The following is a 23,851-nucleotide window of genomic DNA, read 5'->3' as shown; positions in this document are numbered from 1 at the left end:
AGATATGCAAGAGGCAAAGAAATCTATGAAGAAAAAAGGTATTAAAGCTGAGGATGTTAAAAATTTACCTCCTATTGAAGAAATACATGGGCTTAATACACCACCACTGCCTAAGGTGGTAGAGGTAAATTCTCTTATGAAGTTCAATGATAATGACAATCCTCACAATATGCATCCTAGTCAATGCCTTTAATTATGAGTTTGAAAACTATATTAGAAAACAAGATCACTTTAATGCAAATGTTATGAAACAATTGAAATATAATTCTGATATGATTGCTTGCTTGAGTGACTTGTTATTTAGAATATCAAATGATGTTAGAGGTGTTGGAAAACATGCTTCTATGGTTCAAACTCAATTAGAACAAGTAGCTAAATCTCACAGAGAATTGCTTGATGAAATGAATAATAATATGCATGACTTTGCTCTTAGAGTTGCAACTAGAGGAGGTAAAATGACTCAGGAACCACTTTATCCTAAGGGACACCCTAAAAGAATTGAACAAGATTCACAAAGAGCTAACACTAGTGCACCTAGTCCTACTAGAAAGAAAAAGAAAAAGAAAAATGATAGGACTTTCCACACTTCTAGTGAACCTGAAATAGAAAAATCTCCTGATAATGAAAATGAAGTTTCTATCTCTGTTACTGGAACTCAATCTAGTAATGAACACTCACCTAATGATAATGAAAAAGATAATGATGAGCTTCTTGAAGACTCTCAACCAACCAATGATAAAGAACCATACAATGATGTTGAGATAGAACCACCTGTTGATCTTGATAACCCACAAGCTAAAAACAAAAGATATGACAAAAGAGACTTTGTGGCTAGAAAACACGGTAAAGAAAGAGAACCGTGGGTTCAAAAACCTATTCCTTTTCCACCCAAGTAAACCAAAAAGAATGATGATGAAGAATTTGAACGCTTTGCTGAAATGTTGAGGCCAGTCTTTTTGCGTACTCGCTAGACTGATATCTTGAAAATGCCTCCTTATACAAAGTATATGAAAGACATCATCACAAATAAGATAAAATATCGAAAGCTGGAATCTCCACTATGCTTGCTAATTATACTTTTAAGGATGGAGTACCTAAAAAACTTGGAGATCCGGGAATACCAACTATACCTTGCTCTATTAAAAAGAATTATGTGAAAACTGCTTTGTGTGATTTAGGAGTTGGTGTTAGTGTTATGCCTTTCTCTTTATATAAAAGACTTGACTTGAATAAATTCATACCTACTGAAATATCTTTGCAAATGGCTGATAAATCAACTGCCATACCTATCGGTATCTGTGAGGATGTGCCCGTTGTTGTTGCTAATGTTACTATTTTGACATACTTAGTTATACTTGAGATGCCCGAGGACGACAACATGTTGTATATCCTTGGTAGACCCTTCTTGAATACTGCAAGGGTTGTTATTGATTGCAATATAAGCAAGGCCACTTTTCATATCAGTGGTAATGAGCACACGGTGCACTTTCTGAAGAAACAATTCCAAGTAATTAAATGGTATTAATGTTATTGAAAAATCTCTGACAATCACTATTGGAAGTTTTCAAATACCTCTACCTACTGCCAAAAAGAAATATGAAATACTTATTGTTGGGGAAATGCATATCCCCATTCAGGTAACTTAGTGATTTACGAAAGTTCTTCGGTTTCATGCTAATCGAAAGTGGTTGTTAATAAGACTTGATCAACCTTATTAATGGATCATTTTTGAACGGTATGAAGTTGATGAATTTAGTAAGCACTACTGTCTGTCCCTACTCTTTATTCTCTATTTTATTAGTTAAATAAAATAAAATGCCATGTGTTGTCTGTTTTTTGAATTTCCCGTGCAATAAAAAATGACCAAAAAATAAAAGTTCTCAGAATGCCCTGAAAATTTAATATGATTTTTTTTGAATATTTGAGAATTTTTGGTGCAAATAACATCGGATGGAGGTGCACCAGGTGGGCACAACCCACCTGGGCGCGCCAGCACCCCCAGGCGCGACCTGGTGGGTTGTGGTCCCCACGTGGGCCCCCTTAGTTACCTCTTCATACCACATCATCACTTAACTCCAGAAAAAAAATCCTCTCCCCGTGTTCTTGAGCTCAAACCCGCGGATTTCGATCTCTTTGCTCGAAGCTCTATTTCCGAAACTGTTTCGGGAGATTGTTGCTTGGTATGTGACTCCATCATTTGTCCAATTAGTTTTTGTTTTAGTGGCTTATACTTTGAATAATTAGCTACTCTTGGTGCTGCTGTAGATGTTCTTGCATGTTGAATTCTTAGTGTTCTAAGTTGTTTGAATGCTTGTTATGGCCTCTATGTATCCCTATGAGTAGTTGCTATCAATCTTACAAAGTTATGTTGAAAAATTTTGTCACTCAAAAAATTTTATTTTCAGAAAATTGTACGTGGTCATGATGAACCTATTTGGAAGGAGTTCTTCGAGGAGACGATCCTTGGAGGCATCTTCTAGTGACAGTTCTGCTCGTCGGTCTTATGTTGAACCAAGTGAAAGTTCCACGCGAGATGCCGCCACCAAGACATGTTTATGGCCTAGCGATGAATATATGGTGGGCGTGGGCATTAAGGAAGAATTTTAGCAATATGTTCACAATGCCGGCCTCGGTCCCTACCTATCAGATAAGTGTGCACAACACCAACTTCTCACTGAATCATTTGTCAAAGGATTTAAATATTTTCCACGTGAGCCTAGGGTGTCGTTTATGCTTTATGATAATCCTTATACTATCCCACTGGAGAATTTTGCTTATCATTGCAAACTGCCATTTTGGAGTTCACTTGATGAGCCACCCATGGTTGAGTACGAGTCTTTCTTGAGTAGCCTTTGCTATGGTGAAAATAGAGGAGTGAGACAAGGAAGAATAAAGAGCATACATTTTCCCGCAATTCAGTATTTTGCATTATTTAACAGGAAATGCATAGTAGGCAAGCAAGACTGTAGCATACTTTGTGCGCCAGACTTGAGCCTCCTTTACACCGCTCTCACTGGTGAAAGGAATTATAACCTTGGAGCGATTGTTGCACGCAGACTTCAGCACAATGCTAGAAGTGGCTGGTTCTATGGTGGAATTTATGCCACACTCCTAGCACGAGGGCTGGGTGTCTCAGCTTTGCCCTTTGATCCTATCCTACCCACTCGATATTTAGATTTTGATGCCTTGAAAGATCATAAAATTCTCAAGGGAAGGGCTGATAACTTCACTTATAATTTGTTGTTTAACCAATCACATGTTGTGGACACATATTTTCCTGCGCCTGCTCTCTATGATTATCACAACAAGGAAAGATATTTTATTCTTGAGAGCGAGGCCTGAGCTCATAACACAACAGTGGTGGCGGCACGGCGTGCTGAGGCATCCGCACCAAGAGCCTCCGTGAGCTACCACGCCGACTATTATCCAGGCTACTGACTGATTACCAAGTTAGGCCAAAAGCCTAAACTTGGGGGAGTACGTGTTCTCACCGACATTATATTCATGCTCACATATCATTCTATTTGTCGGCGCTCACACTTTTTCATTGTATCATCCATGCTTAGATTTATTTTCTTGCTTTCTTCTTGTGTGTTTGAAAAACCTTAGAAAAACCAAAAAAATTAGTTGTAGTTAATTTACTTTCTATGCATGCTTAGTAGTAGTACTAAAAAGAAAACCCAAAAATATGTCCTTGTTCTTCTTTTGCTTGTTGAGAGCTTTCTCGTGTAAATAGTTTTTCTCGTTTTTGCTTTTCCGTTATTTGCTTGCTTAAGAAAACCAAAAACTCCAAAAAAATATTTCAGTGTGTTTCTCTGAATTTCTTTTCTTTTGTTTGAGTTGTACCAAGGAGAAGACCATGATGAAAATGTTGAGTGGCTCTCATATGAATAATTTTTGAACTAATAAAGAGCCCATTTTGCTTTGTCTTCTCCCGTTGAATAAAATGTTTGCAGATTCCAGCTTAGTCCATGGCACTCTTGCACTATTATTATTTTCATATCATTCGGTCGTGCAAGTGAAAGGCAATAATGACGACATTCGATGAACTGGCCATGGCAAAGAGAAACTCGTATGAACTCGACGTGTCTTGTCTGTGTAAATATGTTTAACCTAGCATCCATGATTCATCCCGTTATGATTAAACATGTTTGCAATGAAAATTAGAGATTATAGTTTCTCGTGCCATGCATAAGTAGCTGGGAGTTAATAATGCTTCTATCTTGGATATCAACATAGCGTTAAGATGATTGTGATGTAGTATGATGATATGGTATCCTCTTCTGAATGTTCAAGTGGCTTGACTTAGTACATGTTCATGCATGTAGTTGAGTCAAAACCAACATAGCCTCTATAATGTTTATATTCATGGTGTTCATATCCTACTCATGCTAGTGTCCAATGTTACTTACGCATAATGCATGGTTATGATCGCTGTTGCTCTCTAGCTGGCCGCTTGTCAACCTTAATTGCTAGCCTTTGCTTGTACTAAGTGGGGATTCTGCTTGTACATCAAAAACCTTGAACCCAAAGTTATTCCAGATGAGTCCACCATACCTACCTATATATGGTATTACCCTACCGTCCTAAGTAAATTTGCATGTGCCACCTCTAAAACTTCTAAAACATTATCCGTTTTGTGTGCCTGGATCGTTCATGGAATGACAGGAGATGGTCAATATCTTCCGTGCTAAGAGGGTTATTCTCAGGTCGAGTGTTTATTCACTCGCCACCGCACGAGAAAATGGGCGGTAATAGGGATGCCCAGTCCCGAACTGCAAACATGAAAAAGAGTTCATCTCTGAAATAATTAAACAAAAACTCCCAATGGAGTCAAAACCTTTACTTTTACCGCTTGGGAACCGCCACTAGCATGCTTATCATGGAAGATGTTGATAACTGATGGTCGTGAAGTGAATAAGAAGGTTGCATGTCTCAAAATATCATTTATCTCAGTTTTAAAAACTGAGTTCTGGCACCTCTGCAAATCACTGCTTCTCTCTGCGAAGGGACTTTCTATTTACTTTTATGTTGTGTCATCACCTTCTAAAAACAAGCGCCAGAAACCGAGTAGAGCACAACGGTCATGATTTATGCATTGTGTGTAGCTAATGTTGGGTGCATCATGACTGGATCTTTTCTACCATGAATTACAATGTTTAGTCCCTACTTGAACTTTGGAGGTGATTTGCATTTATGTTTTGCGGTCTCAGAAAGGGCTAGAGAGATACCATTATTTTCATATTAACTCATGGTTATTTTGACAATGTGTTACCATTTGAGATATCTTATTATTGCTCGCTAGCTGATTATGTCATTGATATGATTCATTATAATCTTTAAGAGTTATTGTCGACATGGTTAGTTATAATGTTGGCTGAAAACCTGGGTGTTGTTTAAGCTTTTTATGCAAACAAGAGCAAAAGAGTTCGTAAAAGTTTTTCTTTCTCGCTTTCAGTTTATCAACTGAATTGCTTGAGGACAAGCAAAGGTTTAAGCTTGGGGGAGTTGATACGTCTCCAACATATCTACTTTTTCTCACGCTTTTCCTCCTGTTTTGGACTCTAATTTGCATGATTTGAATGAAACTAACCCTAGACTGACGTTGTTTTCAGTAGAACTACCATGGTGTTGTTTTTGTGCAGAAATAAAAGTTCTCGGAATGGAACAAAACTTCTTGAGGATTTTTTATATCAATAATAAGAATTACTGGAGCCAAGATCCACCAAAGAGGGGGCCCTGGGTGGGCACAACCCACCAGGGCGTGCCCCCCTCTCCTGGCGCGCTCAGGTGGGTTGTACCCACCTGGTGGCCCCGCTGACGACCCCCCTATACTATAAATTCACATATTTCCAGAAAAAATTCAGGGAGAGAATTACCGCGATCCATGAGACGGAGCCGCCGCCGGGCCCTGTTCTTCCTCGAGAGGGCAGATCTGGAGTCCGTTTGGGGCTCCAGAGAGGGGGATCTTCGTTCTTCGTCATCACCAACCCTTCTCCATCGCCAATTCCATGATGCTCCCCACCGGGAGTGAGTAATTTCTTCGTAGGCTCGCTGGTCGGTGAGGAGTTGGATGAGATTCATCATGTAATCGAGTTAGTTTTGTTAGGGCCTGATCCCTAGTATCCACTATGTTCTTAGATTGATGTTGCTATGACTTTGCCATGCTTAATGCTTGTCACTTTGGGCCCGGGTGCCATGATTTCAGATCTGAACCATTTATGTTATCATCTTTATATCCATGTTCTAGATCCGATCTTGGAAGTTATAGTCACCTACTACAGTTATGATCCGGCAACCCCGGAGTGACAACAACCGGGCCCACTCCCGGTGATGACCGTAGTTTGAGGAGTTCATGTATTCACTATGTGTTAATGCTTTGTTCCGGTTCTCTATTAAAAGGAGGCTTTAATATCCCTTAGTTTCCAATATGGACCCCGCTGCCATGGGAGGGTAGGACAAAAGATGTCATGCAAGTTCTTTTAATAAAGCACGTATGACTATTTACGGAATACATGCCTACATTATATCGATGAACTGGAGCTAGTGCCGTATCGCTCTAGGTTATAACTGTCTCATGATGAATATCATCCAACAAGTCACCGATCCAATGCCTACGAATTTATCCTTATTGATCTTGCTGCGTTACTATTGCTATCATCACTGTTACACTTGCTACAAATTACTGCTATCACTGTTACTGTTACCGTTGCTGCTGTCACTATTATCAAAACTATCAAACTACTTTCCTACTGATCACCTTGCTGCAGATAATTAATCTCTAGGTGTGGTTGAATTGACAACTCAGCTGCTAATACCTTCAAATATTATTTAGCTCCCCTTGTGTCGAATCTATAAATTTGGGTTGAATACTCTACCCTCGAAAACTATTGCGATCCCCTCTTGTGGGTTATCACGGTCTCAGTCTCAACGCCGGTCTGGATGTCGGTCTCAGTCTCCGGTGCGACAGGTGTGCCCAGTAACAACATTCGTTGATCGTCGGCAAGGCTCAAAAATTCGTCTCCCGCCAGGTAGACGTTGTCGCAATCACCAGAACCCCGTCCTTCATCGTTGCTAGCCATGTTTCTACGATTAAATCTAGTCAATTAATTCTAGACCTAATAAAATGAATAATGACATAAAAAAGCCTATGTTTTGCAGGAACGTTGACTCCTTCCTAGTGCGGCAAATCCCAGGCACTCGATATGTCCTAGTTTGTAGCACAAGTCATGCCGAAATTCACGGAAAATTTCGGCATGACCTTTGCTAAAAAGTGGACAAATCGAGCACCTGAAATTTGCCGGAACGGAAATGAATCAACATTCCGGCAAAACATAGGCCACTCAGCTTCATTCCCTAGAAACAACAAAAGGCCACTTGGGCACAATCGAACCACTTCAATGAAAAGATATAACATGACCACTTCAATGGAAAGATATAATCAACAATAAAAGTCTAGGAAGGGATCATCTTTAAAATAAAACTTGCCTAAATTCTTTTCCTAGAAAAATAGTGGTCTTTTCAAAACTCAAAAACCTTTGCAAAATGACCTCATTGAACACTTCTCTGCCTAGCACAGAACCCAAATTATGTTCTAGCTATTCCTCTCTCTCTCTCTCTCACACACACACACATTACTTTCTCTAACCCTTCTCTGCCTAGGACAGAACCCAATTAAATTACAAAGGAACTCCATTTCTCTAACCCTTCTAACCTAATGCTTTAAAATAAATTTTTCCTCTAACCTAGCTTGTTAACCTAATGAACCTAATTAACCTAGCTATTTAACCTAGTTAGTTAACCTAGCTTGTTAACCTAATTAAGCTAGCTATTTAACCTAGTTAGTTAACCTAGCTTGTTAACCTAACGAACCTAATTAACCTACTTTACCTAGATAATTAACCTAATTAAACTAGTTAACCTAGCTAGTTCTTTGTCAAAGCCCTAAATAAATTTTTGCACTAACCTAGATAATTAACCTAATTAAACTAGTTAACCTAACTAGTTCTCTGTCAAAGCCCTAACTAAAATTTTGCAATAACCTAGATAATTAACCTAATTAAACTAGTTAACCTATCTAGCTAGCTCTCTGTCCAATGTTTGTGCTATGCATGAGAGAGAGGAGGGGTGGGGGCTTACAAAGGATGGCCCTGGTGGTGGCGAGGGAGGCAGGGCGTCTCCGGTGACGGCGAGGGAGGCAGGGGCATCGAGGGTGGCTCCGGTGGCGCTGAGGGCGGCTCCGGTGGCGTTGATGAGGCCACGCGGCTCCGGTGGCGTTGGGGGTGGCTCCGGTGGCATCGACGGCGCACGACTCTGGTGGCTCCGGGGGCGTCGACGCCGGCAGGAGACGGCGGCGAAGTGGGGCGACGACGAATTGGGAGACGGCGGCGAAGTGGGGCAAGGGATTTGGGGGAGAAGTGGTGGCGGGGAAGGGGGCGCTTTTGGTTAAGTCAAACTTAGCAGTAGCGCATTTCAGAAAAAGCGCTATAGCTAAGTTAGCTATAGCGATTTTTACTAAACGCGCTACTGCTATAGCTATATATTTTCCTTTTCTTTTCTTATTTTCTTTTCTCTTTCTATAGCGGGGGTCTAAACAGGCGCTACTACTACATCTATAGCGCCTCTTATGAACATACGCTACTGCTATGCCTTTCTCCATTTTTTTCCTTTTTTATTTATTTTTCTTTACATTTTTTTCCTTTCTCCTTTTTCTATTTCTTTTATTTTTATTTACTTTTCTATTTGTTTTTTATTTTATTTTATTTTCATTAGCAGTAGCGCCTTTCAACGTAAACGCGCTGCTAAAATAATATTAGCGGTAGCGCTGTTTCTAAAAGACCGCTACTACTATATGTAGCTATCGGCTTAGTAGTGAGAATTTTAGTAGTAGCGCGTTTAAAGGGAGACGTGTTACTGCTACGTGTGTATCTGTAGCGCGTTTAACCTGCATGCGATACTGCTATTTAGCACTAGCGCCCTTTTTTAACAACCGCTACTGGTAAGATTTTGTGTATAAGGTTTTACCTAGTAGTGACCCCATCTCTTTATTGTTTCTATGACAATAAGAAGTGGTAATACTTTGCGTATTGTCTGAAGCATCTATGCACGTCATGTTACATCCATCCATATGCATCTAAGATTGTACGAGCATACACAAACGGTACATATAGGACCCTAAAAATGATTTCCTTCGTGGATCACAATGGCAGCCACCCTGGGAACACCAGAACAGCTATTTCGAGTCTCTTTTTCGCAAATGGCTGCTGGCTGAGGAGTTTGAGGTTGTGGATGTTCACCGCACAAGCCCGAGTCGGCAACACATGAATGTGTTGAGGCATTTTTTATCTTTTTAAAATGAGGCAAAATTGATGCTTAGCATATAAGAAAGCCAATACAACGTGACCATGGCCCTACATGCAGCGCAACGCGCCAAGCACGAGCACAGAAACCACGGGCCGCACCTGGGTCTACATTGACGAACTCGCGAGAGGCATCATGCACAAACCATCGGCTCAGATTAGATCTCGCAAAGGAGCAAACAAGCGAGCATATTAATAAAGGGGGACCGGATAGTAGCGCAGTTTCCTCAACTTTTTACATTACAATCATAAATCGCGGCTTGAAACATATGATTTTTTTTCCTATTATACAGATCAATGAGACGAGTGTTATCAGCTACAACAGGGTAGCGCCCCTGGCCTCTACATCGGTCGATGCACACGGTCATAGAAGGTAATAAAAACTGGCAAAAGAATTACGATGTTTCCATAGATAGAATCGCGGATAAACACAAGACAGTTCTCCAAAAACCCAAGAGCTCCCATCTTGCCAAGATCCTAGTCTCACTTGCATGATGCAAAAATTGCATGCCATCTTGTGGCCAAAAAACATACTGCTACTTGGCCTGTTGCATGCTACCACCACTACAAAAAAAACATAGCGGCGGCAGCGAACTCTGTTTCTTTGGCACTGTGAGCAACAACTGGGTGGGTCTTTTTAAGTCATTGGGGGGTTGCTGCCGCTGCCCTGCCTCGGCTGCTTCTTTTCTTTTCTTGATCTCTCCTCCGGAAATTAGCTATCCTTCTCCTCGACTCCTCCTCGTCGTCATGGCACCACTGAGGGGGGCCAAGCGCCGGAAGCGGCACCCCGAGAAGGCCCTGCCGGCGGGGGTGATGGCGCCCTTGCCCCCGCCCGACGCCGCCGATTGGTGGGACTCCTTCTCCCGCAGGCTTGCAGCAGGTATACACACGTCCATGCTCCATCTCTCCTGTTTCTTTCCGTCTCCCTGGTTGGACCACTGTTGCTGCCCGTCCTCGCCCGTGCCCGTCCCTCGTCCCGCGGCTCGCCGTGGCCTCGCGGCCCTCGGTAATGCGCGGCACCCTCCCGCCTCGCGTAGGAGATTGCGCGTGGGCAGATTTCGGCGGTGGTGCTGGATCAGGGAGGGCCGCCGTTGAATTTGCACTGCTTCCTGCGCGCGCGCGTTCGATGGCCTTGCTTAATCAGCGGCCTTAATCTGGGCGTTTAGTGCAGTGAATCTGCTTTGTTCGGTGCGCTTCTTGGAGGGGTGGTCGGCTGTTGAGGCTCGTGTACGGTAAGGCGCGCGGAGGCACGGGCAGTCTCCGGCGGGCGGGGCGTTCTAGATTGTTCTCCGAGGGCACGAACAATAGGAGCTTGCGAGTGCGGCGGCTATGGCTGGCCTCGACCGGGTCGGGGATTGTTGGGGGAGAGCGGTTAGTTTTGACATTTGCGGTTTTCTTGGTTCTTCGTCTCCATTTCAGATCTACCAAGCATGTGTGCAATGGTGTTTTGGGGCTTCATAACTCTGCAGGTGGTGTCAGTTGTGCCCATTGCGTCGACCTCATCCACAATCCCTTGCTCGATTGTTCAAGCCTCGATGCTACAAGAACTAACCCTTCCTTTCCTTTTCTGAAGCATGTGAAGTAACTTGTTTACATTTCCTGAAGAATTCAGTCAAAAGTTGCTGTACATGTTGTAGAGGAAAACCCGGCCTATCTGTTCACAGATAGTCCCACACAATTCGATAATTGTTTTTATTCTGTGCTATTGGTGGTCATAGTATTGTTGCTACTATTTGGGTAGAAATAGACGGACTGCCAATTTAGAAGACAGTTACTGTGGCTCATACAGATCATCACATGGGTTGAGCGATGCAGTACTAGCTTAAATATTCTTAAAACTTCTCACACTTATAATACTTAAGAAGAGGAAGTGTTTGAATCCACAACCACTTTACTTAAAAATGGTAATGATATCTACAAGATTGCAACTCTAGTATGTAACTCGTAGATCCTTTCTCAAAGACGTTAACTGTATATTCAATTAAATAGTCGACTAATCTATTTAGATTCAGTAGGCTCTGTCAACATGGTGTATGAGTATGAAGCGAATGGGTCATTGCAGACAGTTTCCCGAGAGAAGTTCTCCTGAGCAAATGTTCCTCATGTGGCATGATGCCATGCTCTCTTATGGTCAAGACATGTTTCGCAAGTCCTTAGACAGTGGATTTTGGAATCCCTCAAGCTCTAGGAAATGTTTTGTCTGAAATCTACACAACTCTTTAAACTGAGTGCTGAAGGCATGTACTGATTTAATTTATATATTTAATTAATCCGGATCGATGATTTACTCGTATACTTTGAATTATCTTCTACAGTTACTCATACAATTTGCTTTTTCTTAGTTTAACCATTTCTTGTACCAGTTTCCCAGCACATTCATAACTCTGTTTAGGTTGCATCAGATATGCTGATAGAGTAGACTTATCTATTAGTTGGTGGAAATTTCGCAGTATTGCTATAAGATTTTCATTACCTGTCATTTCTAAGTTTTAACTCGCTGTAAGGATTAGGTATCTTCTTCCTTGCCAAAGTGTATGTAGACATGATAGGGATAAGACTTATACATTTGCTGTTCATGTTGAAGAATGAATTGAATCTCTCGCATTGTAAAAGCATGGGAAGAATGAATTGGATCTCTTGCATTGTAAAATGTATACATTTGATGTTCATGTTTGCCACACAGTTTTGTGGTACAATAAATTATGATATCAAATTGTGACACTGCAATCTGTTGTTTACACAGGACACTACTCCAAAGACTGCCAGAACTTTGAGTCAGTCTTCAAGATGTCGAGGAAGACATTCGACTACATTTGCACTCTTATTACCGGGGACTTCTCAAGAAAGACACAGGGTTTCAGAAATTTCAGGTTTGGAGACAAGACGATTCTTGCGTTGGAGGATCAAGTAGCTGTTGCTCTGTTGAGACTGACGACTGGTGAGTCACTTCTGAGCATAGGGAATCGCTTTGGAATGAACCACTCAGCAATCTCAAACATCACTTGGAAGTTCATTGAGTCCTTGGAGGATCACGCAATCAGTCATCTGAAGTGGCCTGACCCTGAGGAGATGGCGACCATCAAAGCAAAGTTCGAAAAGCTCCAGGGCCTCCCCAACTGCTGCGGCGCCATAGACACAACACACATCCTCATGTGCTCTTCAGCTCAGCCTAACAGCAATGTCTGGCTTGACTGTGAGAACAGGAACAGCATGGTCCTGCAGGCCGTTGTCGACCCCGACATGCGGTTCAGAGACGTTGTCAGTGGCTGGCCTGGGAGCATGGATGACTCCTGCATCCTGCGCACCTCGGGCTTCTACAAGCTGTGCGAGAAAGGCGGGAGGCTGGACGGACAAATGGAGCTTCCTGGGGAGCCAGCAGGGTCAGTGGTCAGAGAGTACATCATCGGGGACACGGGCTACCCTCTCCTTCCCTGGCTGATGACTCCATACCAAGAGCGCGATCTGTCTCCAGCAAAAGCAGCATTCAACAAGCAGCACGCCACGGCGAGAATGGTGGTGCAGGGTGCTATGGCCAGGCTGAAGGAAAGGTGGCAGGTACTCAAGGGGGAGCTGTGGAGGCCTGACAAGCACCGGCTACCGAGGATCATCTACGCCTGCTGCCTGCTCACCAACATCATGATCGACCTCGGGGACACACACAGAGAACGGGCACCGGCGTCGCACGACCATGATGACGGTTACTATCAGCAGTTCAGCAATGTGGCCGACGACGGTGCGGTCGCACAGAGGGACGTGCTTTGCCAGTATGTCAGCAGGCTAGGCGGCAAATTGCCGGAGTGATTCTCGCCCTCTAGCTGCATACCGTGCGCCTCTTCGCCTATTTTTCTCTCTGCTCGACATGAAACAAATGATAGCTACAGAACATAGAATCGTGATCTGGATATTTGTTACCCTTGAGACGGTTTGCTGCGATTGTTATTGGTATTATTAAATAGGTCATAGAAGTTGTAACCTGAATTGCGGTTACTTTGAAGAGAGTCTGCGTTGCTCGTTACTGGCATGATATTCTTTTTTTTTTTTACGCGTCAACGGCGGGCTTACGCCGGCCTGAACCATATATTATTTCATAAAAACAGTTTACACAGAAGAGAATTACAGTGGGAGAGATAGGAGGGGGGGGGAGGGGGGTGCCGAAGATTACATTAGGTTACAATCTCTCGGCCAGGCTTGACAACATAGCGCCCCAATCTAGGAGCAGCGATTTTCGCAGGGCATTCTTGCATCTTTGAGACCAAAGCTTCAGATCGTCCGCCGCTACCCTAGCAATGTGATGGATGTGAAGGGTTTCGTGTCGAAAGACCTTGGTGTTCCGGCGCTTCCAGGTGTTCCAGAAGATTGCGGTGAGGACGGTGGAACAAACTTTGTCCCGCGGGGCCTGATGCCAGATATCCGCGACGTTGCGCGGCGACCCCCTATAAAGGGTGTGGAGCTCGTCCCAGAGCGGCTGAAGAGTAGAGCAGCGGAGAAGAAGGTGAGTGATATCCTCGCAGGTGCCGCAGAACGGGCAGGCATCAGAGGAAGCGATTGAGCGACGCAACCTACGCTCATTGGTGTATACTCGATCTTTGTGAGTCAACCACATGAAGATGCGACACTTGTTTGGCGCATAATTTTTCCAGATAGCAGCCGCCATCGGGTCCGGCGGATGCTCGTGCCATATTGCATTATAAGCCAAACTTGTGGTAAGGGCCTTTGCCTTCTCGGCTGCAGACCCTGGTGTCGTGCACCTGTGAATCCAAGTTAACCGAAGCCATAATATTACGCAATGCAACCAATTCATTCTCAGCTACAAGGGATAATCAAGGAGCAAGATCGAGGTTCAGATCTGGCGAATCCAGCACTCTAGCAACTGAGGCCGACTGCCTATTGGAGTGAGTGTAGAGAGCAGCAAAGTGAGATGCAAGAGTAGTTTGGTTGTTTGGGAGCCAAAGATCATTCCAGAACGAGGTGGTGGCCCCATTCCCGAGTTTAACCGACGTAATGGATCGGAAGAAGTCAAGGTGTTTAAAGATATCGCGCCAGACTGGCGACGCAGCTGAATCCCCAGCGCCCAGGTCGTGGGTAGGAGACCAGCCATATTTGGTAACTAGGTAGGACGGGGCTGGGGCAGCGCCAGAGTCATGCAGTTTTGACAGGTGACGAAGAAGAAGACAGACATTCATGTGTTTGAGCGAGGAGAAGCCTAGACCCCCGTTCGCGAATGGAGCGCACATAAGGTCCCAAGCCACTTTGCATTGCTCTCCCGTAGTTTTATCCTGCCCTGACCAGAAGAAGGCCCTACAGCGTTTGTCAATTTGTTGAAGCGTTCCGATGGGCAGCAGCAACGCACTCATAGCATATATAGGAAGGGCCCGGAGAGCCGCGCGAACAAGAATAGCCCGACCTGCAAGGGAAAGCAAAAGGATGGTAGAAGGTGCACAGGATGATATAGAGGAAAACTCAAATGATCATGGTAGAAGGTTCTTTTTTTAACAGGATGGAAGAAAGTCGCAGATCACAAGAAATTGGTAGCATCATGTGCTGTTGCTGGATTGCTATTATGCACCAAAAGGGAGGTGAGACAACAAGACCAACGACTGCACCATCACAAGTTTCTTATACAGACTTTAGAAGGGAATCTGGTAACCAGTTAGGCACTTAGGCCGCACATACATCTCTGCGACAAAATGTCGACGAGCACCACAACAACAGACGAACGAACTCACGCGCAAAGATTCAAGTCATTTTCTCGTTCTTTCTTTCTTGCAAACTAGGTGCACTGTGCTACAAGAGGAAACACAGGAGTTCAATGCTGGGTGCATCGCCAACCCGAAAGATGCCTACACACACTACTTCAGAAGAGACCTCGCGAAGTGCTCTCTTGCTGTCGCTAGGGCTTGGCTTATCGTCTGCAAGTAGATGGGAGAAGAATAAGTCATCTGGAAGTAGATAGGTTTCAGCTGGAACCATTATCACAACTGTGTTATACCTGCTCAGTGAACGACCCGGCTCCTTCCAATCCATGGCCTGACACCTTCTCGGCTATCACATTTCCATCCGTTTCCAGAACAATCCTGCAAGGCGTTTGTGAACAATCAACTATATGCAGGTCCGCAACTCATCAAACAAATTACAATCTGACAGACCAGAAAGTCTTTAAATCTGTATTATCATGGCACAAGCGCAAAGGTTAACTTGAGGTTATTTTGCTCATGTCCTCAACAGCTAAGACATAAATCATAGTCCGATTTATAAATATCTGAACGGTTGTTGTGTGGTGATAGAAATCGGGCACGATTGTTTCTTGAAAACAGTGAACAGTAAATCATCCATAACGTTCAAATTAACCTTTGCTATCAACTCTACATAGGTGATCCGAATTATGAAAGTATAAGTGCTACTAATTGAATTCGTTGCTGAAGATACAAAAAAACAGAAAATGGTTATGGCATGCACCACTCCACGGAAAAGGAGCCGGAATTTATTTATTTTTAAAGGAAACCAACTGCGTAGCATAATAGCATGTGGAAGCATGGGAATTACCCTCCATCAACAACTTCGTCAAGGCACAAAAAGATGAGATCCAGATTTTCAAGTGCAGTCCTTTTGTCTACATTGTTTCTGGAAGGAGAGAAAATACTCACATTGATAAGTAAATCCAGAGAAAACAATCTGGCAACATGAGGGGGGGGGGGGGGGGTAAACCACAAAAAGGGATATGCAGAACCTGAGAAGAACGCCAACAGCATCAGAAAACCCCTGAAGAACTGACGCTAAAATGAGCTCATTCTCCTCATCCCCTCCAGTTACAAAAAAATGGAGATCTTGGATGAACTTGTACACAATAATGTAGCCATCAAACATTACCACATCAGCTGCAAAATAACAAACAAAACAAACTAATCAATGTAAATAGCTGGATGACTATAGAACTACAAAAACTACCAGATAGGATGTAGTAAATTACTTTGTTTTCTTAGCAGAACATAAGAGCAATTGAAATACCAAGAACTAAGTTTACCCAAGAAAAGGCAATACATATAAAATGGTGTCGAGCAGAGCATCACAGTAGATACAAACAACAAAAGAACTTGTTGTGACTGCTATAGTAGAGCTAAACATCTGCAGTAAAACTGGGGAAACTCAACCATTGACAATTAGCCGGCAAGACAAGATTACAAGAAAAATGCAAAAATACATGGAGAGGTATTCATCATAGACGTGATCCATTCACGTGGCAGATGACACTGGACGCGAGTGTGAGACCAGCAGCTTGACGATGACCGATGATGCAGGGTGGTGCTGGATAGATATTCAGGAGTAGTTCTGTTGTTTACTTTGTGATGGCTAGGTGTTTTCTTCCCAGTTCTGTTGTACAGACTCCTTTCACTTACGAAATACACGCATATTCGTGTGTGTTTTGATAAAATATACACCATTGTTGTACACCACCCACACGACCAAACCCAATGGATTGGCGACAAAATGAAAGCCGATTAGTATCCTTTCAAAAGTCAAGAAAAAGACACATAGATGAGCAAAAGACGGCATGAATCTCCATAGCGAGAAGATACACCTATGGTGTCTGCAGGATACAATTGTGATCCAACAACAGTAAACACGGCCCATTTGTTGCAGACATGAGTGTGCTAATCAGTGTCCAGAAGATGGCAGTTTCTACAGACTAATCCCGAGTCATGGAAATTAAAATTGCATTCTACATTACCCAGAGTGCAGATCAATATTACAGTGAAAAAAAAACTCTCTCGCTTTCACAGAGCAAACTACCCTCCGAACATGCCGCTGGTTTCTGGGTCTCACGAAGACGACTTTCTCGAAAGCCAGTCTGGAGGCGCGGAGGCAGTCGTGCGGGTAGTACTTGCGCCAGGCTCCTTCCGCTTCCAGCAGAGGTTTTGCCGAAGGGCAGGACGCTACGGCAAGACCAAGCCAAACAACTCTGAGAAATAATCATCCTGCAGGCGGAAATTCGGAGTATAAAACCTCGCATGCGCAATTTCGCCGACGAAGACATGAGATGAAAACGCGCCCACAAAAGGTGATTTTGCCATCGCGGTTCTGGGCATTAAACCCTAAGTAAACGGCAAACGGGGACGCGCGGCCGTCGGATTGCTGGACAGAGTGGGGACGCAGGTGAAGGGATACCATGTCGGGGGGAGGAGGATTGCGGGCGCCGGAGGGCGGGATGGACGACGGCGTGCCGGAGGGAGCGGCGGGTCTGCTGTGCGAGCGCAGGCGAGAGGGAGGGCGACCAGGACGAAGATCAATAGACAACGAGGACAGAGTGGAGTAGTTTTTTTTATTTCCTTTTCATTTTCGTGTGAGAAAAGTGGTTTATCGGACCCGGCCCAAACTACGACCGAGGCTGCTTATTGGGCTACCCTGCAAATGGTTCCGTTTCATTGGGTACCGGCTCGCGACAGCCCCGCAAGGATCTTTTTGTGGGCTGAGAGCGCGTCACCTCGCCGCCATATGTTGGGCTCTCCTCGGGATTTTTTTTGTAGCAATTTTCGGATTTTAGATGGTGTTTTTCGGATTTTCATTTTCCCAGTTTTTCTTAGTTGGAGAAAAAATTGAGATTTTTTTTTGCTTTTGCAAGAGACACATATTTTCCTATGTGTTTTTTTTGTTTCGGCGAAAGGTACGGATTCGATTCTTGTGGAGACACAAATTTGCTTCCGTGAGTGGTACAGTTATGCCTCTAGAAAGAGGGGGGGGGCGGGTGGGGGGAGGATGTGTTCGTTTGGTTCAGCGATAGGTGCAGATTTGCTTCTCATGGATGCACAGATTTGCTTCCGAGAGAGGCACGGTTGTGCCTCTTGAGAAAAAATTGCTTCCGTGAGAGGTACAAATTTGCTTCTCATGAAGGCACGGGTTTGCTTCCGTGAGAGGCACTCTCAAAAAGAGTAAAAAAACATGATTTTTTCTTCTGTGAAAGGCACAGATTTGCTTTCACGAGAGACACAGCTATGTCTCTCGAAAAGGGGAAACGCGTTGTTTTTTTCTTTTTCACGTAAGATACAGATTTGCTTCTCATGAAGGTACAAGTTTGCTTCCACGAGAGACATAGTTGTGCCTCTCGGAAATGAAAAAAAAGAGTTATTTTTTTATTTTCGCTACTCTGAAGGCAAAGACTTGCTTTCGTGAGGGGCACAACTATGCCTCTCGAAAAGAGAAAAAGGTGAGGGAAAACCGTGATTCCGGCTTGATTTTTTTTTTGATTTTTTCATGAAAATAAGCTTGTCAGACCTATTAACATGGGATATAGTGAGAAATTTAATGGTGAAAATGGTTCACGGTTTGGTTGCATCGTTTAAGGTTTGAAAAAACGACTCAACGAGAAAAAAGAAACTCCTAGATTGCAATAAGTGGCGCACATGAAATGCGCCGCTTGTCGCATCCTGGGAAGGTGGGAATGACATTTGCAAGGGTACACTTAATTAGTGATGTCACTATGTCTTGCTATAACTTCTCTCGTCTCAAGGTTCTCCTCCATCACTCACTTGGGATCGACTAATCTTTCGCTCCTCGCTCGCTCACTGCACTTGTTTGATCCGGTTTTATTTCAATTTTTGTTTTTATTTTCTTTATTTTTTCCATTTTCCGTTTTTATTTGCTTTCAATCATTTTTTTCAATTTTTTAGGATCTTATCAGTGTCTTTGTTTCTTCATTATTTTCTTTTGCTTTTTTGTTTTTCCATCAGATTTTTTGGTTTCTATCTTGGTTTTACTGGTTTTTCCCTTTTCTTCAACTTTTTGTTTCTTTCTCGGTCTTTGTTCTTTCTTTGTTTCCTTTTTTCTTTTCTTTTCTTTAGGTTTGCTTTCTATTTGTTGGTTTGTCTTAATTTTCTCATGGATTTTCAGGGTTTTCTTTGATTTTTCTATTTTTCTTCATTTCTGTGGTGTTTCTTTTGTTTCTTTCTTCTGTTTCTTTATTTTTTTCTTATTTCTTTAACACACACATATATATTTTTTTTGTATATTTTACGTATACATCAAGATTTTTGTATACTTGTTTAATATTTTTCAAATGCATCATTAATATTTTAAAAAAATATGTTTGATGACTACTTTCTTAATACACATTGTTCTTTGTCGGTATATATGAGCAAACAATATTATTACATGTTTAAGATTTTTTAAATGTATGATTAATCTTTTTATACATGATCAATATTTTTTAAAATTTTTATATCCCAAATTTTTAAGACATGTTCTAAAATTTTCATATATGGGAGGAACAGTTTTTTTTACATCTTTAACATTTTCTCAATACATGATTAAGATGTTTTCAAATCTTTGTGTTTGATGACCACTTTTTCATACATAGTGTACATTTTGGTTTATATCAATAACATTGTTTTATACATGGTTACATTTTTTAAATGTTTGCTTGATATTTCTTTGATACATAGTCAACATTTTCTAAAGTTCATGTTTTAAAAACTTTTTAATACACATTAAACATTTTTGGTATACATCAAAAACATTTTTATACATGTTTAATTTTTTTGAAATATATGATTAACATTTTTCTCAGATTCTCTATTCAAAATGTTAACATATATGATCAAACTTTTTCCGACACATTGTATTTTTTGTATTACATATTTCGTATACATGAGAAACATGTTTTTTATACACATTTAACATTTTTATAAATGCTAGATTAACAACTTTTTAAATATTGTATGTAGAGTATTTTTTGTAATACATATATCTAGAATATTTGGATGTATAACAAAAGTAAAAAAAATGAGAACAGAAAACAAAACAAATCAGAGAAAAAACGATTATGTGGCCTCCAGCTAGCTGGGTCGGCCCAGTGTTGCGCTGCCCTCAGGCGCGCCCGGGGGGTATGCTGCCTATTTTTTGTGAAAGAGAAAACCATACTTACCTGAACGTTTCTAAAGAAATCTAAAAGATCCATATATACTCTATCCGTTCCTAAATACTTGTGTTTTTGAGATTTCAAATGAACTACCACATACGGATGTATATGGACATATTTTAAAGTGTAGATTCACTCATTTTGCTCCGTATGTAGTCACTTGTTGAAATCTCTAGAAAGAAAATAATTAGAAATGGAGGGAGTAAATTTTTGTGGCGTGAACTATATATATGTGTAAGTTATGGAAAAGTTGACCTCAGAAAAAATAAACTTATTTGTTAGTATTTGCGGATCAAGTTATATCATATTTTGAAGCAAAGTTTTACTCGTCCATATTGCACGTCCGCAACCCAAATTGTATGTATGAGTATATTTTGGATTTATTTTTGAAAAATTAAGTGCAGATTTATCCTTTTATAAACAAATTAGGTACGGATTAAAATGATTCAAGCATAATCTCTTTTCAAAAGTCTAAATTTCTATTTTTGACCAATTTTTTTTAAAAAATCAGCACCAAAAGTATTAAAATGGAAAAAATATTCCACGATGGATCTAATAGTGTTGATTTCTTCTATTGCAAAGAGGGGAACTTTATTAGTCGAGACATGTTGATTTTGACTTCTTTTTTTCTACAAACTTGCTGAAAGACAAAAAAAAGTCCAACCATCGAAAAATTCAATACACCTGATGAAAAAGAACAAGAGAATGGATGGAGATATTTTCAAACTACTAGTGAGTCCAAACATGGTCTTAGAGGATCTATAGCTAGACTTGGCAAATCCGGCCCCTCAAACGCCCGCGGACGCGGCCGGGCGCGTCCGCGGGCACTGGCCAGACACCCCTTATATTTGTCATTCTGCATCCACGTATCTCATATCCGGCGTCTTATATCCATACTATCCATGCACACGTTGATCTATTCTACGTGATCAGGCGACGGACAACAAAATTGAGCTGTAAAGGAACACAACATCGGCTGTAACGGATAAACACACTTCACAACATCCAAAAGATCATAGTTCGTTCACGGACAAGTTCATAAACTTCTACAACTAAAACGATATAAACATTGAGGAGAAGGGGGGCCGGAATCATCATTTCCTCGCCGGGCCTTTGCCCTTCCGGTCGTCGGCGCAGCTGTACGCATCCGCGGCTGGTGGAGGGTCTTGCTCGTCGGACGACGAGGTGTACCCATCGCCGCCGTCGGAGTCGGAGTTGGAGAGGACGATGACCCCCTTCATCCGACGGACCGCCCTGTCCTGCTCCCCGCTTCAGCCTTGCCACCCGAGCCTTCCCCCAGTGTTGTCTCCTTCGCCTCGCGCTCCGACTGCTCAATGGATAGCCAAAGCGCCTTGGCGTTCTTCCGTCGGAGGTGGCGACAGTCCGTCTCCGCCGTCGTGAGGGAGCGGCGGTACACCCAAGCGAGGAGACACGCGTCCTCGTCAACGTCCGGCTCCGTCCCGCGGCGGCGGCGCGCGGATTGCTCTGCCGCTCCCCTCTCTCGTGCATGCTACCTCTCGCGGCACGCGCCTCCGACTCCGAAGTGCGCGTGCGAGCCGGAGGCGCAGGCACAAGCACCCAGCGTTGGCCACGTGCAGGAGCGGACGGCGGGGGAAGGAGACGACGTGGGGCCGGTGCGGGAGATGCGGCGACGCTCCAGATCTGGAGCTGCCGCCGGTCTCGACCTTGGACCGCTCCAGCGCAATGCGGAGGGCCATCTCCTCCATGTAGTCGAGCTCCGAGCCAGAGTCGGCGCCGAAGTTGCTCGTGGTGGTGGATGGGATCGGAACCGGAGAGGGAGAGGAGTGGACGGACGGAGCGAGAGAGGGAGAGAATGCGCTAAGGTTTGAGCTCGCCGTTCGGTTCGGATTGAAGTTTTTTTGCGGGGTCCGAGGTGGGCCGGACCTGTCAGGCGGACGCGCCCGGGCATGCCCGGACCGCCTTATATCCGCCCTATATTTGGGATGGATATGAGGGGTGTCGGTCAGCTCGGGCGTTTGAGACCCGTTTAAGAGGTCCGGTTGGGTCGAATTTTTGTGACCGGTCACTGACCGGACATCTTGTCCGAACGTTTGAGACGGGTATGAGAAACCCGGCTGTAGATGCTCTTAGGCTCGGTAAAAAAAATAGTAAGGCAAGAAAAGCCAAGTCCGCGAGGGACACAATTTTTCCTAACTACATAAGAGAGAGACATACAACCACACGCAATGCTCACACCGTCACACAACCACGTACGCGCGCACGTACATGTCACACCTTGTCGATCAACACGGAACTCGGATCAGGTCGTGAGGAAAAACGGCCTCACTTTCCCGCCCAACTCCCTTCAGCAAGGTTGCTCGAGGATCAAACAACCCCCTTCAGCAACTACCAGGAAGGCCTCCAAAGCCAAACTCGACTACTCGTGAAAGCAACCACATCAGAAGTCCTCCTCGTGTGCTGACTTTCTGACTGGTGGGTGAGCCTAGTCGGTAGTGCCGTACTAGTAGTAATCAGTACATGGCACTCGATCAGTCGCCTGAACAGCGATGAGATATGATCTTCTGATGTGGATATATCTCCCGGATCTTGCTAGTTTACACCCAGACAGGAGGCACAGACCAGAAACTTTATCTCTTAACTGGTAACACGTCCTAATCTTCTGGGTTCTGAAACATGGAAATGGACCTGGAGTTAGATTAGTCTGCCGACAAATACAGTCACGAAACTTAGGTAAGCTTGGACTTGTGCACGTCCTAATCGGAGATCTATGTATGAGCATAGGTTACATACTGTTCAAGGAAGGGAGTCTGCAGCGGAAGTATCGGTTTTCGCCTAGGGTGAAAGAAAAACTCCCTCCGTTTCATAACGTTTTGCAGTTAAAAAAAAGTCAGACTTTGACCAATTTTATAAAGAATGTTATTTATAAAAACTTGTATAAATAATATTAAATATATACAATGGGGAAATATGTCTAATAATGTATCTAATATATGTAGTCCCAACTAAAAAAATGTAGTTGGTATTCTACATGAAGATATTTTTCTCGGTCAAAATTTATAAAATAATGTATCTAATATATATATATATATATATATATATATATATAGTGTTACTATTCATCACCCAGGGTGCAGAATAAATTAATCTTCACCCGAGGTAATCTTACGATCATTTCATAATTAAATTACGTTTGAAATTCAAATAGTTACATTCCTATTGATTCACTACGTAAAATTTGATATAAGAAAATAAAAATATAGGTCATAAGACAAGAAAATTTGTAGTTTATGTGTATTTTAGACTATGTTTTTACGTTTACAATTTTACATAACATAAAATATTTTTTACGATGATTATATATTTTCTTACGGTCTCTTTTTGTGTCGGAAATAAGACAAAATTTACGGAACGTAAAATTACGGTGCATTAATGATAAAATAGAGTGGGTGAAGAATAACTATTTCTCACCCAGAGTGACGAATAGCACAATCCATATATATATATATGTGACATTATTTTAATCATGAGATTAGAATAACTATTTGGATCACAACGCGCCCTGTATAGCTGCGATTCCATTTTCCTGAGATCTCGCAGAAGA

The 23,851-nt window shown here is 42.7% G+C and overlaps 2 protein-coding genes across 2 annotated transcripts; one reads left to right on the top strand and one right to left on the bottom strand.

Annotated features, from left to right (window-relative positions):
- Positions 1-10,013: 10,013 nt before the first annotated feature.
- On the top strand, positions 10,014-13,374 carry LOC125545236 (protein ALP1-like). The gene is made up of 2 exons (XM_048709129.1): positions 10,014-10,239; positions 12,103-13,374. The coding sequence occupies exons 1-2, from the start codon at positions 10,107-10,109 to the stop codon at positions 13,158-13,160; spliced, it is 1,191 nt and encodes a 396-aa protein (XP_048565086.1). The 5' UTR covers positions 10,014-10,106; the 3' UTR covers positions 13,161-13,374.
- Positions 13,375-14,957: 1,583 nt separating this feature from the next.
- LOC125548795 (coatomer subunit zeta-1-like) lies at positions 14,958-16,380 on the bottom strand. The gene is made up of 4 exons (XM_048712336.1): positions 16,087-16,380; positions 15,903-15,980; positions 15,349-15,433; positions 14,958-15,268 (listed from the first exon to the last, which is right to left on the bottom strand). Exons 1-4 carry the CDS (start codon positions 16,221-16,223, stop codon positions 15,209-15,211), a joined length of 360 nt encoding a protein of 119 aa, XP_048568293.1. The 5' UTR covers positions 16,224-16,380; the 3' UTR covers positions 14,958-15,208.
- Between the last annotated feature and the right edge of the window lie 7,471 nt (positions 16,381-23,851).

Source organism: Triticum urartu, chromosome 3, assembly GCF_003073215.2.
Source record: "Triticum urartu cultivar G1812 chromosome 3, Tu2.1, whole genome shotgun sequence".
In the NCBI taxonomy this organism is placed as follows: Eukaryota; Viridiplantae; Streptophyta; class Magnoliopsida; order Poales; family Poaceae; genus Triticum; species Triticum urartu.
This window is presented reverse-complemented; position numbering and strand designations above follow the sequence as displayed.

Excerpts from the sequence above, each read along its gene's own strand:
- LOC125545236 (XM_048709129.1), top strand. The coding sequence starts at position 10,107 with ATGGCACCACTGAGGGGGGCCAAGCGCCGGAAGCGGCACCCCGAGAAG. Across the intron at positions 10,240-12,102 it reads CTCCCGCAGGCTTGCAGCAG|GACACTACTCCAAAGACTGC; the intron begins GTATACACACGT and ends TTGTTTACACAG.
- LOC125548795 (XM_048712336.1), bottom strand. The coding sequence starts at position 16,223 with ATGTTTGATGGCTACATTATTGTGTACAAGTTCATCCAAGATCTCCAT. Across the intron at positions 15,434-15,902 it reads GACGAAGTTGTTGATGGAGG|GATTGTTCTGGAAACGGATG; the intron begins GTAATTCCCATG and ends AACGCCTTGCAG. Across the intron at positions 15,269-15,348 it reads CCGGGTCGTTCACTGAGCAG|ACGATAAGCCAAGCCCTAGC; the intron begins GTATAACACAGT and ends ATCTACTTGCAG.